Source organism: Cicer arietinum, chromosome 5 (assembly GCF_000331145.2).
Source record: "Cicer arietinum cultivar CDC Frontier isolate Library 1 chromosome 5, Cicar.CDCFrontier_v2.0, whole genome shotgun sequence".
NCBI lineage: Eukaryota > Viridiplantae > Streptophyta > Magnoliopsida > Fabales > Fabaceae > Cicer > Cicer arietinum.
In genome coordinates, this window is record NC_021164.2 from 1,026,118 (window position 1) to 1,042,128 (window position 16,011).

General features: G+C 31.0%; 1 protein-coding gene across 1 annotated transcript; it reads left to right on the forward strand.

The window, feature by feature from the left end:
* The first annotated feature begins 13,063 nt into the window (after window positions 1-13,063).
* Window positions 13,064-14,158, forward strand: LOC101507819 (uncharacterized). Its single transcript, XM_004499536.1, has 3 exons — window positions 13,064-13,300; window positions 13,475-13,879; window positions 13,961-14,158. Exons 1-3 carry the CDS (start codon window positions 13,064-13,066, stop codon window positions 14,156-14,158), a joined length of 840 nt encoding a protein of 279 aa, XP_004499593.1.
* Window positions 14,159-16,011: the final 1,853 nt, after the last annotated feature.

Here is a 16,011-nt window from a genome sequence, read left to right on the forward strand (position 1 = left end):
TAATATATATTAATTTATACAAGAAGTTTTATTATTTTAATACACAACAGATAAAGAAAATCTATTTTTTTTTTAAATAAAACTTTTATAACAAATTTAGGATATCACTGTTCTCAAAATTCAAAAGAAGCAATTTAAACTTTTCCTCTTATAAAACAATAGGGTTTTCATAAAAGAGTTGTTTCTTATTAAATAAATAAAATACAACTTATGACTCTCATTCCCGGTATCAACTATCAGAGCGGGTTTCTCCCAAACTTGAACTTCAAGACTCATTAATCTGTAATAACTCGGATTTCGCAAAAGCAGGGCCACGTCAGTCAAACACAAACAACGATGGAGGTGAGTTTTGAAATCATGTTAATAAACTTTGTGATTAATTTTTCGTTATATAGGTGATTTATATGATGTGCTAGTTTTATAAATAATAAATATTATATTTTACTCTTTGATCTATTTTTAAATATAATAGTATTTTAGTGTAATATATATATTTATTAAAAAAAAGATTTTATACGATTTTACGTGTATATACGTGTACCCAATTAATGTAATACTTTTATGTGCGCTTGACTGATATTAAGTATGCACGTAGTTATATTTCAATTATTTATAACTATTTTCTATTTTTAGTTATTTTTTTTATAAATAATTATCTTGAGATAGTAGTGATATTGTGTTTGATTTACTTTATTTTTATATACTTATTATGACATTGTGATTTTATATATATTTATTAAAATTTAGTAATTAATATAAAGCGTTGATGTTATATTTATTTATTTTATAATTTCGACTATTCTCTAATGATAGTAATATTTTAATTGGAGTATTTGGAAAAATAAGTATTATTATAGGGATTATTTTGAATATGAGAGTTTTGGTTATTAATGTATTTTAAAAGATTAATTATTTTTATTTATAAATTATTAGTTTTGAAATATTAATAATAATTTATTCATGAAATTGTGTTCTAAAAAATAAAATAAAACTAGTAAAACCTAAAAGGAGACCAATGTGTTTGACCCATGTGTGAACCCTAATTGTTAATAAAATAAAACAAACAAAAAAAGGAAGGCAGTTGGACGGCGGCCGTAAAACCAAAGAGAAACACAACAATAATCTATAGTTTGACATCGATGATCGATAATTGTTCCAGAAAAATTTCTCCGTTCTTGTCCAAATTTCAGTATGTCATTTTATTCATTTAGGTAGTCAAATAAACATACTTCCTCAGATTTTTTAACCATCCAAATTTCTCTCTAAAATACCCGACTTCTCCGTTTATAAAATTCCTTAGTTTGAACCGTTCTCCTTCACCGTAATTTCGATTTGAGTGAAACCAACGCCAAAACGATCGTGTGAAAAATTTCTATTTTATCCAATGATTTGTTTTCTGATTTATGGTAATTTTCCTTGACCGAATTTTGAATTTAGTTTTTAGAGTATCTTCTCATAAACTATTTTTAACGTTTACCCATAAACTGTCGAGTTAGATTGATTGATGGACAAAGAGTCAATGAACAAAGGTTGTTTGCTCGTGGAATTGTATTCGTGTGTGAAAGCATCAAAATAAGGTGAGGGGTGAGAGAGCGTTTGAATTCATGAGTATAATATATTGTGAGATGAACGGAAAAACCGTATTTCCCAACGATTCATTCGGGGTTCACTACGTACGGCAGTAGCTCTTTGAGTGATAAATTAATTAATCTGCAAATAAGAAAATTGTGAGATTAAAATGTGAAATATAAATATTTATAAGGTGTTGATTGATTTAATTTCGTTAAATGTGTGATATTTTATATTATTGTGATATTTAACATTATTAGGATATTTGATATTATTGTGATATTTAAAATTATTGTGATATTTGATGTTATTGTGATATTTGATATCATTGTGATATTTGATATCATTGTGATATTTGATTTCAAATGAATTTAGTGCATATGTTTGATTAAATGAGTTTATGTGAATGCAGTATATAATGTAAGTTTATTTGATGATCATGTGTGATTTATGATATAAATATGTGATACGTTTATGTGATGATAGTGATGATGTTTGATTGATGATAGTGATTCTATAAAATTGGGATGAGTTTATGTGATGAGATGTGATTAATGATAGTGATATTGTGATGAGAATATTGAATTAACCCCATAGTTGATGAAATAATGGCGATTTCAATTTGTGTTTGAGATGACGGGTTTAATGGAGTATCATATACCAACGAGGGGAGAAAATAAATATTGTGAATTTGTGAAGTGGAGATTATTTTGTCATCATATAGGTAGGGCCTGACAAGCCTAGTGATTCTGGGGAAGTACAACTGAATGAGCCTGATCGTGGCGGTTTGCTGTCGAGCCTTACGACAAGATTGTTAGACCTTGGAGGTATTCGGGTGGTGAATTCCTAGGTGACTTGGAGGTAGCACTCCAAATGTCGGGAGCTACCATGCAACACCCGTTTACCTCGACTGTCACGTATATGTGTCTAGGGTTGAGTTGAGGGGATCTATAGGACAGGGCCAATTTGAATTGTCCATCCACCGGGATGGTGGCATAGTATCAATCCTACTAACCAAATACTTTAGAGTTAGAATGGTACCACATTGTGAAGTAGAGTCTAAGCTCATGCATAACATTGCACTTTATTGTGATTGTTTTGTTGTGATTAATATGTATCGTGTGTGGTGATAATTTCTCTTAGACAATCTGTTGTTATAGTGAAATTTATTGATTTTTCTTGAGTGCTTTTGATATTTTAATGTGATATTTTCTTGATGGAATGTTTGTGTTATGATACGGTTCTATTATGATTGTTTGCGTGTCCTTCTTACTTGTATTATACTGTCATCATGATTTTGAAACTCACCTCCTTCGTTGTTTGTGTTTGACTGGTTTGGCCCTGCGTTTGCAAAATCGCAGTATTACAGGTTAATGAATCTTGAAGTTCAAGTTTGGGAGGAACTACGCTCTGATAGGTGATACCAGGGATAAGAGCTTAAATTGTATTTTACTTATTTAATTTGAAACGAATTTTTGTATGAAAATCTTAGAAGTACTAGTAAGTTTTTAAATTAAATCAAGTAATTATACTTAAATCAAGCTTATTGAGATTAAACTATTTTAACGGAGAAAATTAGTTTAAAGTGTTCCTTTTGATTTTTGAGAAACGTGATATCCTAAGTTAAAAATTAAGTTTTTATTTTTTTGGAAACATATTTTTATTTATCTACCGCAAATTTTATAGAAATATAATATAAATTAATATATATATTATTTTGGGGTTTAGGGTTTCACATTAATAGTATAATGTATGTAAGAAGAATACGCAAATAATCATCATAGATCGTATCATAATCATATTACGATATATCAAAATTATTAAGTAAATAGTTGCATATTATAACATCAAAGTTACCCAAATAAAATTGTCATCGGATTATAATATGCATCAAATCATCTAAGATTAAATTATTATTACTTTTGAAATATATCAATCACAACAAAACAATCACAAGGAAATGCAATGTTATGCATAAGCTTAGACTCTACTTCACAATGTGGTACCATTCTAACTATGAAGTACTTGGCTAGGAGGCTTGATACTATGCCACCATCCCGGTGGACAGACAATTCAAACTGGCCCTGTCCTCATAGATCTTCTTAACTCAACCCGAGACACATATACGCGACAGTCGAGGTAAAAGTGTGTTGCGTGGTAGCTCCCAACATTTGGGGTGCTACCTCCAAGTCACCTAGGAATTATCCATCTGAATACCTCTAAGGTCTAACAATCTTGCCTTAAGACTCGACAACAGAACGCCACGATCAAACTCATTCAGTTGTACTTTCCCAGAATCACTAGACTTGTCAAACCCTACCTATATGATGACAAAATAATCCCCACTTCACAAATTCTCCATACTTATTTTCTCCACTCGTTGGCATATGATACTCCATTAAAATCGTCATCTCAAACACAAATTTAAATAACCATTGTTTTATCAACTATGGGGTTAATTCAATATTCTCATCATAGATTATAACATCAATATCATTAATCATACATCATCGTCACATAAACTCGTCACAGATTTATAACATCACTATCATCAATCAAACATCATCACATAAACTTAACAAAAATTTAAAATATCACAATTATTAATCATACATTATCATCATCACATAAAATTATCACAACACATCCATCTTTTGTTATCACATCACATAAATTTATCTAACAAATAATATCAATACCACACATTTAAAGAAATCAAATCAATCAACACCTAACAAATATTTCAATTGTATATTTTAATCTCACTATTTCCATATTTTCACATTAATTAGTTTATCCCTAAAAGGGCTACTGTCGTACGTAGCAAGCTCCGGATGAATCATTAATGAGAAATACGGTTTTCCCGTTCAACTCACAATATATTATACTAATGAATTCAAACGCTCTCTCACCACTTACCTTATTTCGACGTTTTCATACATGAATACAATTCCACGAGCAAACAGTCTTTGTTTTTTGACTCTTTGTCCTTCAATCGATTTAACTCGACAGTTTATGGGTTAACGTCAAAATAAATTTTGAGGAGATACTCTACAAACTAAATTCGAAATTCGGTCAAGGATAATCACCATAAATCGGAAGAAAAAAAAAATCAGTGGATAATATAGCCACTTTTCATACGGTCTTTTCGGCGTTGGTTTCACTCAAATCGGACTGATGGAGAAGATGAACGATGCAATGTAACGAATTCTACAAACGGAGAAGTAAGATATTTTAGAGAGAAATCAGGGTAGTTAAAAATCAGGAAAAAATTGTGTTTAATTGATTAGTTAAATGAATGAAACAACATACTCAATTTTGAGCGAAACTGGAGAAAGTTTTGGGGAACAAATATCGATCACCGGTGTCAAACAATAGAAATGTTAGTGTGTTTTCTCTTGCTTATGCGGTTGCTGAAGCTCCCTTTCTTATTTTTTTATTTTTATTTTTTCAACATAATTAGAGTTAACATACATGGGTCAAACCCATTGTTCCCCTTATTTATTTTATGTAAAGAAAATGAATTGTTACTTAATCTTATTTTTAATACTCTTCCATACATCAATTATTTTTTAAAATATTACTAATATTTCATAACTAATATATGATTAATTAGAGTAAATAAAATAATTAACCTTTGAAAAAAATACATATTATTAACAACTCAAACTCTCATATTCAAATTAGTCACTATAATTATACTTATTTTTCAAAATACTCATGTTATAATAATACTATCATTAGAGAATAGTTAAAATTATAAAATGAATAAATATAACAACAATATTTTATGTTAATTACTAAATCATAATATATATATATATATATATATATATATATATATGTATGTATGTATATATATCACAGTTCCAAAATAAGTATATAAAAATAAAGAAAATCAAACACAATATTACTACGATCTTTAGAAACTCGGTCTAAAGTCGTAAATGTTTTTTCTAAGGTATTCTTAACTACTAGTGGTGTAGAGGTAGAAGAATGTTCTATCCTACTAAGTTGGTCATGTAAGGCTTGAGTAAATTTTGATTTTTTTGTCTAAACAGTTTTTGACTTGTTTTTGAGATTTGAAATGGTTTAAAAACTGGGTTTTTTTAGTTTTGAATATATTGTCTCAGTTGGGGAAACAACGGTAATCTATTGATGTTCTTCTATCTTTGTTAATTGTTTTGCAATTGTTCTAAGATGGACATTCATAAAATTATTTTGTTGAAGGATATGTCTAATATAGTTTTATGAACTATCACTAGGGATTTTGAAAGGTGCAACTTCTATTGGCTTTTATAAGTGTGTTATTATGATTTGTCTTAATGGTGGATGTTCAAATTGTACTTTCATACCAGTTGGTATTTACTGAATTTTAGTTTTGTTGGAATGGGTAAGAAATTTGGTTTTGTGTTGCATAAATTTTAAACCAATCGAAAAATAAAATATGGGTTTTATTTTGTAAAATGAACTCATAAAGTTCAATCTAAATTTCTTTTCTTTGTTTTAGAAAGTTTCTGAAGAACCATGTTCTTTTTTCTGTATTTTTGGATAAAAATCATTATGGAGAATTGATTTATCAACTTTAAATTCTTTTTCTATGACATTTAATTCATTAATATCATTTGGTGGAGACATGTTTTGTTGTTCATCATTATTATTCTGAGGTGCTGTATAGATTTGATGAGGTACATTTGTAGAGTAATCTACGTTTTGAAAAAGAGCACTTGGTATGCTAGAATACGAAAAATGTGGTTTTGAAAAGTTTTCTATTTTATGAGGTAATTGTATTACTGAAGGGAGTTTGGAGGAAACAACATCAGAATACTTGACACTGGAAGTTCTTGAAAAACTTAGATTTACCCTTCCATCATTGTATTGGATGACTTCCTTCAAGTTGTTGCTTGATTTTGACTGTTCAGGAGACTGTGGTTTTACAGCTCCTTCCAGAATCCATTCTTCAGGAAGATCTATATATCATGTGACACGCGATGCTTCTGCTTAATCTTTTTCCATTTATCATGTTGTCAGGATTCAATCAAAGTACAAAATTATTGAGAAGGCATTGACAACAACCACAGGATGATGTCATACATGAGGAGGAGGATTTTGTGCAAGAGGCAGATGCGTTGATGCAGAAGGAGCCTGTATAGGATGATGATCACTTTGCATACTATGACACTCCAAATTTTATAATAAATTATTTTATTAATGAAATAGAATTTTAAATCATTAATTTGGTGATAAAGTTATTTTAAAATATATATTGATTAATTTTCTTTATATGTGGTTTCTATGATATGTTAATTTTGTACATATTGAACTAAATGAGTAATGTAAATAACAAATATTGTATTTTAAATATATTTCTAAAAATAATTACATTTTAATTACTCCTAACTATTTCTTACTTTAATTAATACAATTATATATAACTATTTTGAATATTTTAGAGTATCTATTTTTACTAAAAAAGTGTTAAAATATATTTTTGATGTCAAAATGTCTTAAAATGCATATATTAATAAGTATAGTAATACTTTTAAATACGAGTGTTTTTGTTATTATTGATATCTTTATAAAAATTCAATTTTATTAATTAATTTTTTTTTGGTAAAATATTAATTTTGAAATATTAATAATATTGCACTTAATTTTCTTTATATGTGTACTTGTTAAGTTATGTCTATTTTATAAGTATTTAATTGATTTAGTGACTTATATAAAAGATTTGATGTTGTATTCTTTTATTGTCATTTTAACTACTTTCATAGTATAATAATATTTTAATTTGATATTTTAAAAGATATTATTTTAGTGGCAAATAAATAACAACATTTGAAAAATGTTGGCAAAACACAGAAAAATGTTGCCAAAGAAAATAGGCAACATTTTCTGGGCGTCTCATATGCGAGCGTTGCCTATTATCTTTGGCAACATTTTTCTCGCACTTTTGGGCACACTATTTATAAATGTTGCCTAAACTATGGGAATAGGGAACAATTTTTCAACGCGTCTAAGGCAACATTTTTCAAGTGTTGCCATATCTGACAACAATTGATAAATGTTGCTTTATAACAATACATTGAGAACATTGATAAAACGTTGCTAGAGCTTATAGGCAACAATTTTCAACTGTATTCATATATACAAAATAAATTTTTATTTTTCTATTATATTAATTCAAATAATAAATTAGACATTTTGTCATTATTTTATAATAATAAATTTAATTACATAAACAAATTGAACTAAGGAAAACATAATGCAAATTTAACACAAATTATTAACAAAGTTGTATTCAAATAAATGGTAATAAACAAATTGTCTAAGATTAGTAACATATATAGTAAACAAATAAATGGTAGTATTCAAATAAAGTTTAATACTTAAAGTACTAAGTCTAGCAAAATATATAGTTTGTTGAAGTTTTGATGCTTCAATCAAGTACAAGCCTAGTAAAAAAACATCATCCAAAAAAAGCATAATCTAAAATCATCATCTAAATCATTCAAGTGTGTGTTCTTCATATTTAGCATCTACGTTAGGGTTAGGGTTTTTAGTTTCCTTTCGAACCTGTAATCTTGCCCTCAAATGAAGTCTTTGTGTGAAAGGAATAGAACAAATCAGAGAGAAAGAGAGAAGAGGAACGTTTCAGAGACAAAGAGAAAAGAGAAATGATTCAAAGAGAAAGAGCAAAGAGAAGATTGAGATAGATTTTATGGTGGAATTGAAAGGAGGAAGAGAAAGAATGAAAGGATTGGGAACAGAGACAAAAAGAAGAAGGAAGGAGATGAATCGCATAACTCAACGAAGGAAATGTCAAGGGTTTCTATTTTCCCTATTTTTGAGTTAGTTCCTTTTCTTCTTTTCTTTTTATTACTATTTGTTCCATTTCTTTTAACTAGAATTATAATAATAATAATAATAATAATAATAATAATAATAATAATAATAATAATAATAATAATAATAATAATAAGAATTATAATAATAATAATAATAATAATAATAATAATAATAATAATAATAATAATAATAATAATAATAATGATAATAATAATAATAATAATAATGATAATAATAATAATAATAGTAATTTTTATTATTATTTCTCGTATTTTTGAAAACGAAAATGATAATAATTAATAAGAATAGCTCTGTTTTATTTACGGGTTAATAAATTTTTCTTTTAAATTTTAATAGAAAAAATAATATTGAAAATTGTAATTTAAAAGAATTTTTTTCTGCAAAAATTCTCATCAATGTTAAATTTTTAAGCAATATTTTAAAAATGTAGTCTTTTATTCGAAAGAAGGTAACAATTGAAAAATGTTCCTAGAAATACATAAGGGGACACTTATCATATATTGCCAATGAGCTACCACGGAGACGTTTATACACTGTTGCCAATTGAAAAATGTTCACATAAATATTTTAGGGAACATTTATACACTGTTGCAAGAATAATGATGGCAACAAACATAAAATGTTGTCTTATCCACTTTTAAGCAACACTTTATACACGTTGCTTAAAAAAGTGTTGCTAGAGACCACAATTGTTGTAGAGATAAAATAAAATCTAATATGTTAAAAAAATCATTAAAATCAAATATAACTTAACCTAGGAAAGAAAAGGTTCATTCACTTCTCAAAGCCGTTCCATTGCAAATGCAATGTAGAAAACGCAAACCATTAAAAATGAAATTGAAATTGAAATTCAAGTGAAATTGCTATTTTGATTTTCTGCGGTTTGGTGAATCGAACTTGCATTTGCAATGGTGTCTATGATGGGTCAATACGAGATCATGGAGCAGATTGGCCGCAGTGGGTTCGGTGTTGCGATTCTCGTTAACCATAAATCGGAGAAGAAGAAATAGTGTTGAAGAAAATTAGGCTTGCAAGGCAAATTGAGCGCTGCAGAAGATCTGCTCATCAAGAGATGGCTCTTATTGCTCGAATTAAACACCCTTACATTCAGTGGCGCAGCTTGACCGATAAACTTGGGGTGGCCGACATAAAAATATCCGAACTTTATATGCAACATAAAACACTTATCTAAGTCAATCAATTCTTTTACTCTCACAAACTTATCGAAATCAATCAATTTAAGAAACATAAATCATCTTATATGCAAAAAAAAAAACTAAAACACTTTATATGGACAAAAAAACTCAAACACCTTCTATGCAACAAAAAAACTCAAACACCTTCTATGCAACAAAAAAACTCAAACACTTTATACAGACATAAAATCAAACACGTTATTTGCAACAAAAAAACTCAAACACTTTATATAAACATAAAATCAAACAGCTTATGTGCAACACAAACTGTAAACAAAAATCAGCACTAAGTTCTAATTGAAACTTTAAATGAAAATTCCAAACTCCAAATCAAAGCTCCAAACTCAACACTAACAAAATAAACTTTAAATTTCATCCTAACTGAACAACACAAGCAAAAAGCTGCACTAACAAAATCAAAACTAACAAAATAGAAATCTGAATTCCAAATCAAAACTAACTAACAAAAATCAGCACTAACTAGCAAAAATCAAAACTAAAACAATAGAGAGGCGAAAAGAGAGGCGAGAGCGACGGACGGCCACCTCCACAGAGGCAGTCAGGTAGAGGCGGCCGCAGGCCCGCAGTGAGCAGAGGAGCGATTCGTGATTCGTAATCTGGCAAAGCGGTTGCGCGTTTGTCGTCGTGAATCTGATTATGGAGGAGGGAGAGAGGAAGGTTGCTGATTATTGGAGGAGGGAGAGAGGAAGGTCGTAACTTGTAAGCAAAAGGGAGAGAAAAACGTGGCTTGATGAGAGAGGAAGAAAGAGAAAACTGAATTAGGTTTAGGTAGTGTTGTAATTTTTTAGATTTAATCAGGACATTATAGTCATTTTACCTTTTTTTTTTTGGGTGGCTGTGGCCCCCCTATGTCCCTACTATGCTCCGTCTCTGCTTACATTGTAGAATTCAAGGAGGCTTGGGTTGAGAAGGGTTGTTATGTCTGTATTGTTACTGGACACTGTGAAGGTGGAGACGTGGCTGCATTTTGATGAAAATAAATCAAATGGGGTTTATTTTCCTGAGGAGAAACTTTGCAAATGGGTTACTCAATTACTTTTGGCAGTAGAATACTTGCATTCAAATTTTGTTTTACACCGTGACCTAAAGTGTTCTAACATCTTTCTTACAAAGGATCAAGATGTTCGACTGGGGGATTTTGGGCTTGCTAAGACACTAAAAACCGATGATTTGACTTCTTCGAGTTCGTTATTTTGCATAGTTCTTCTTCATCGCAAGTCCGATGAAAAATTTCCCCTGTACCCCCACAATTTGCCTTGTACCCCAAAAAAAAATCGAAAATGCCAAAACTACCCTCAATTTTTTTTTTTTGCTATTTCAAAGTAAAGGTAAATATTTTTTTCACCATTTTGTCATTCACCCAGCCGTAAAAGAGATTTCCGGTAGGCTCCAGTTTTCTGGTAACTACCGGAATACTTGTAACAAGATTTCCGGTACAGAGTAAAGTACCAGAAATGTTAAAACTGAGTTTTCCGGTACATAAGGGAAAAGTTGTGTACCGGAAACCTTATTTGACAAGTATTCCAGTACAGTAGTAGATTCCGGAAAACTTCATTTCTAAGTTTTCCGGTACAGACCAACTTTTTTTAATTTCATTTTAAGTTTTTTAATTTTTTTTTATAAATGTTAGCAGATATGGATAATCCACTACTATTAATGGACAAAACATGTGTCGATACTACAAATATTTTTGACACAGATCAGGTATGAATAAATATATTTAATATTAATATTATACAAATATATTTTTGTGATTAATTATAATTATTTTATTTCAGATATTTGATTCAAGGGATACTGTTGTGAAATGGGCAAAAGAAATTGGTATAAAAAATAAAGTTACCGTTATTATCAGAAGATCAGATATAGAGACGGGTGAGAAAGGACGGAGAAATAAATTAATATTAGGTTGTGACAACGGGGGAAAATACAAGTGTGCTGCATGTTCTATTCGAAGTTCAACAAAAAAATGTGATTGTCCTTTCAAGCTTAGATCAAAACCATTAAAAGATGGTTCAGGATGGATAGTTAAAGTAATTTGTGAAATTCACAACCATGAATTACCTGATACTTTGGAGGGGCATGCATATGTTGGACGCTTAAATGAAGAAGAAAGAAAGCATGTTCATGAATTAACAAAATATAATGTTGCACCGAGACACATATTACTCTCATTGCAAGACCGAGATAAGAGTAATGTTACAAAGATCTCACAAATATATAAACAAAGAAGTATCATTCGATTGCACGTGAGAGGTAATAGAACAGAGATGCAACATTTATTCAAGTTAATTGAAGATGCAAAATATGTGTGCTGGAATAGAAAGCGTGAAGACTCCGATGTTATGAGAGATATTTTTTGGGCGCATCCAGATTCAGTGAAGTTGTTGAATTTGTTTCCGATTGTGTTGATTATGGACAGTACCTACAAAACCAATAAATACAGAATGCCATTACTTGAAATTGTTGGTATGACATCAACAGAGAAAACATTTGTAGTTGGGTTTGCTTATTTGGAATGTGAGAGGGAAGAAAACTTTTGTTGGGCATTAGAGAGACTAAAAGATTTGTTTGTTACACAAAATAAATTCCCTCAAGTAATTGTGACAGACAGAGATCTTGCGTTAATGAATGCAGTTGGCATTGTGTTTCCACATGCTGTTAATTTACTTTGTCGATTTCATATCGAAAAAAATGTTGGAGCAAAATGCAAGCAATATGTCTTAAAGGATAGACAAGAGTCAATATTGAATATGTGGAAAGACATTATGTATTGTAGTAATGAAAAAGAGTATATGATGCGCTTGCATATGTTTGAGCAATCATGTGTTGATACTAAAGTGTTTGTTGATTATGTCAAAGAAACTTGGTTGGCTCCACATAAAGAAAGATTTGTTGAAGCATGGACAAATAAAGTGATGCATTTGGGGAACACAACAACTAACATGTATTTAATATAATTTTATTATATATTGTTGAATTGTATTATATTTTCTAATGTATCTGTAAAAAAAATTTATAGGGTTGAGTCAGCTCACTGGAAACTGAAGTTAATGTTAGAAAATAGCATGGGTGATTTGTGTAAATGTTGGGAGGCTATGAACAACATGATAAGGTTGCAACATAAAAGAATCAGAGCCTCGTTTCAAAAAAGTTTTTATGATGAAGAGCATGAGCACATAAATCCATTTTATCAGAGATTGAATACATTTGTATCAACAGAAGCTCAAAGACGTATTGATGAAGAATACGACAAAGTTGAGTGGGTGGGTACTGACAAATCTATATGTGGGTGTTCTTTGAGAAGGACATATGGATTACCTTGTGCTTGTGAATTGGGACAATATAAATTAATGGGTGAACCAATTCCTCTAGATTCTGTGCATATTCAATGGAGAAAATTAAGCATGGAATGTGAACTCACTCAAGACACAAAAGATGGATCAGAGTTGGATATGTCTACTGAGATGAATGCCTTATGGAAACGCTTTCGATCACTTGATGTTATTGGGAAACGAGTGTTGAAGAGTAAAGTGCGTGAACTTGCTTTTCCAAGTACAAGTTCAATATGTCCACCACCTGAAAAAGTCAAAACCAAAGGAAGAGTGAAGAAGAGTAAGGGTATGAAGCCAGATGGATATGATGTATATCGAGACCCTTCTTACTTTGAGCATGTTAATGCAACATATGGTGAAGATATTGGTTCCCAACCCTCTCAATCAAAGAAGAGACAAGCCTCTCAATCAAAGAAACACCCCTCTCAATCATCTCATTCTTCAAAAAATTTGTTATTGAGACAATTTCCTGATATTATTCAGCCATACATTGATGACATATTTGACGTGGCAGCGGATGGAAATTGTGGTTTTCGCGCTATTGCATTATTGCTTGGTTTTGGTGAAGAGTGTTCGTCTTTGGTCCGCAAGAGATTGGATCAAGAGATTGTTTCTCACATAACTCCATATGATAGATTGTTCATAGGACGCATTAAAGAAGTAAGAGATTCGTTGATGATATCCGGCTTAGGTGTTCAACCCATGGATAAATGGTTGTCCATACCTGATATGGGTTACGTGATAGCGACAACATATAATATTATTCTTGTCACGTTCGGTCTGACATTTTCAATGACTTTCTTTCCTATGAGGGGTTCACATTCCGGATCGACAAAAAATGATCGCATTTGTTGTATTGGTTTTGTTAATGAAAATCACTGGGTTCCGGTAATTATTTTCTTATACTTTTTTAAATTTTATTCTGATAATTTTTGTCTTATATTTTGTTAATTTATTTAATTTTTGCAGTTAAGGATGAAAGATGGATTTCCAATGCCAGACATTGCACCAGGTTGGAAGCAATATCGTACCAATGAAGCAACTTCTTGGGCAATAGCATACACAGGCCGTCTACAACACTGGGGGTATTTATTAGGCCGGTTGTCACGTGTTACCCAAAATCCACCTACGGAACCCGTAGATGCAATGTCTTTAGATGAACCTTAATGTTTTAAAATTGATACGAAATCACTTTAATGTAACCGACATTTCAATTGTTATTAATCAATTTTAGTTTTTTGTCATGCATTTTAGTAATTGATTTTATCTTGTATTTATTTCATAAAGTAACCGACATAACAATATTTAATAATTAATAAAGTAACCAACATAACAATAATTAATAAAATAACTAACATAACAATAATTAATAAAGTAACCGACATTACAATAATTAATAAAATAACTAACATAAAGTGTTCATAAAATAACTGACATAATAATAGTTCATCAAAAGTGTTCATAAAATAACCTACATAACAATAGTTACAAAAGTGTTACTACTAACTAGTGCGACTACGTGATAAATACAAAACTTTATAAAAGTGAATATACAACTCATCATCTGGACTAGCTTGATGTTCACTCAACCCCTGCTGTATAAGATCACCGATCTGCTGTAGGATAGGTGGCGGCTGTGAACTAGAAGCATCTGCACTGGTGGGCGGTACACTATAACGTGGGACCTGAGGTACACCATCTGGTCGCACCAGCAGTGGATGAGACACCTGATAGAACCACTCCAAATATCCATCTTCACACTCAGATGGATATGTAGCTGGACGAAGCTTGGGAAATAGCTCTGTCACTGGCGTCACATATCCCAACCATTCCACATCTACATCAAATAATCTAGCAGGATCTGGAAGTGGCGGTGAAGGAATATACTGGATATATCCGAATTGTCTCAAACACCTCTCTGGTAGATATTTCGCTACAGTGCTGCATAATCGAATGTGACCAGTATAAAGTGTGATATCATCAAAAGGAATGACACCCCTGTGATTCTCCCATGGTCTCCATATAACATCTGCAGGTGTCAATGCATCAATAATACTTCTGTATTCGTGGACCTTATGCTTGCCTTGCTTATAGCACCATCTATTCATTCGGGCAAAATATTCCACGTCAGCACCCTGATCACCTCTATTACAAATATTCGGAAAATATTAGTAAATCCAGCACTGTTACAAATAAAAATATTAAATAATTAATACTAACAATTAAATACAACATAAATAAATAAAATAAATAATTAACAATTAATACTAAAATATAATTGATACCTGAAGCAACGTCATGTATCCACCTAGCTGTTTGGTGTCATAATAGCAGGCATCTGAGAGGTAGTCATAAAGCACCACTAGTGCAGCAGTACCCCATGCATATCTATCTATACCATCTAAATATCTGAATAAAGGGAGGTACTTCGCATCAACTAGAGTATGACTCTTATCAGCGAAAATAGTACTCCCGACTAAATTCAACAGATATGCCCTAGCAGCACAGTCAAACCTCTCTGTTGCACACTGCCTTCTGAACACCTCCTTCAACCAATCCAGTCTATAGTGTGCACCTCTAGTCTTTTTGGTCTCCTCCCAGATCTCTTCCGTGGTCACTCCTAATAGATGGACGGCGAGATTACATGTCGTTACTCTATCCACATCGGGTGGACTGTAGAACTCACCCCTAATAGGCAATCCGAGAAGATTGGCAACATCACCCAAAGTAATCGTCATTTCACCAAATGGCATGTGAAATGACGATGTCTCGGAATGCCATCTTTCAACAAACGCAGATATCAAGTTGTTGTATCATCTTCACAAACTACCCCGTTGTAATGGGTTCAGACCAGACAAATTCACCCAATTCTCTATGGGTCGCGGAAGTACCGGCGGAGTAAATTGTTGCATTTTCTTCCCATGCGCAACAATTTTCAGCAATGGTCGCTCCTGTATACAAAAAAAAAATATATGACATTAAAATTAAATTTAGACAACAAATAATAATTAATTTAAATA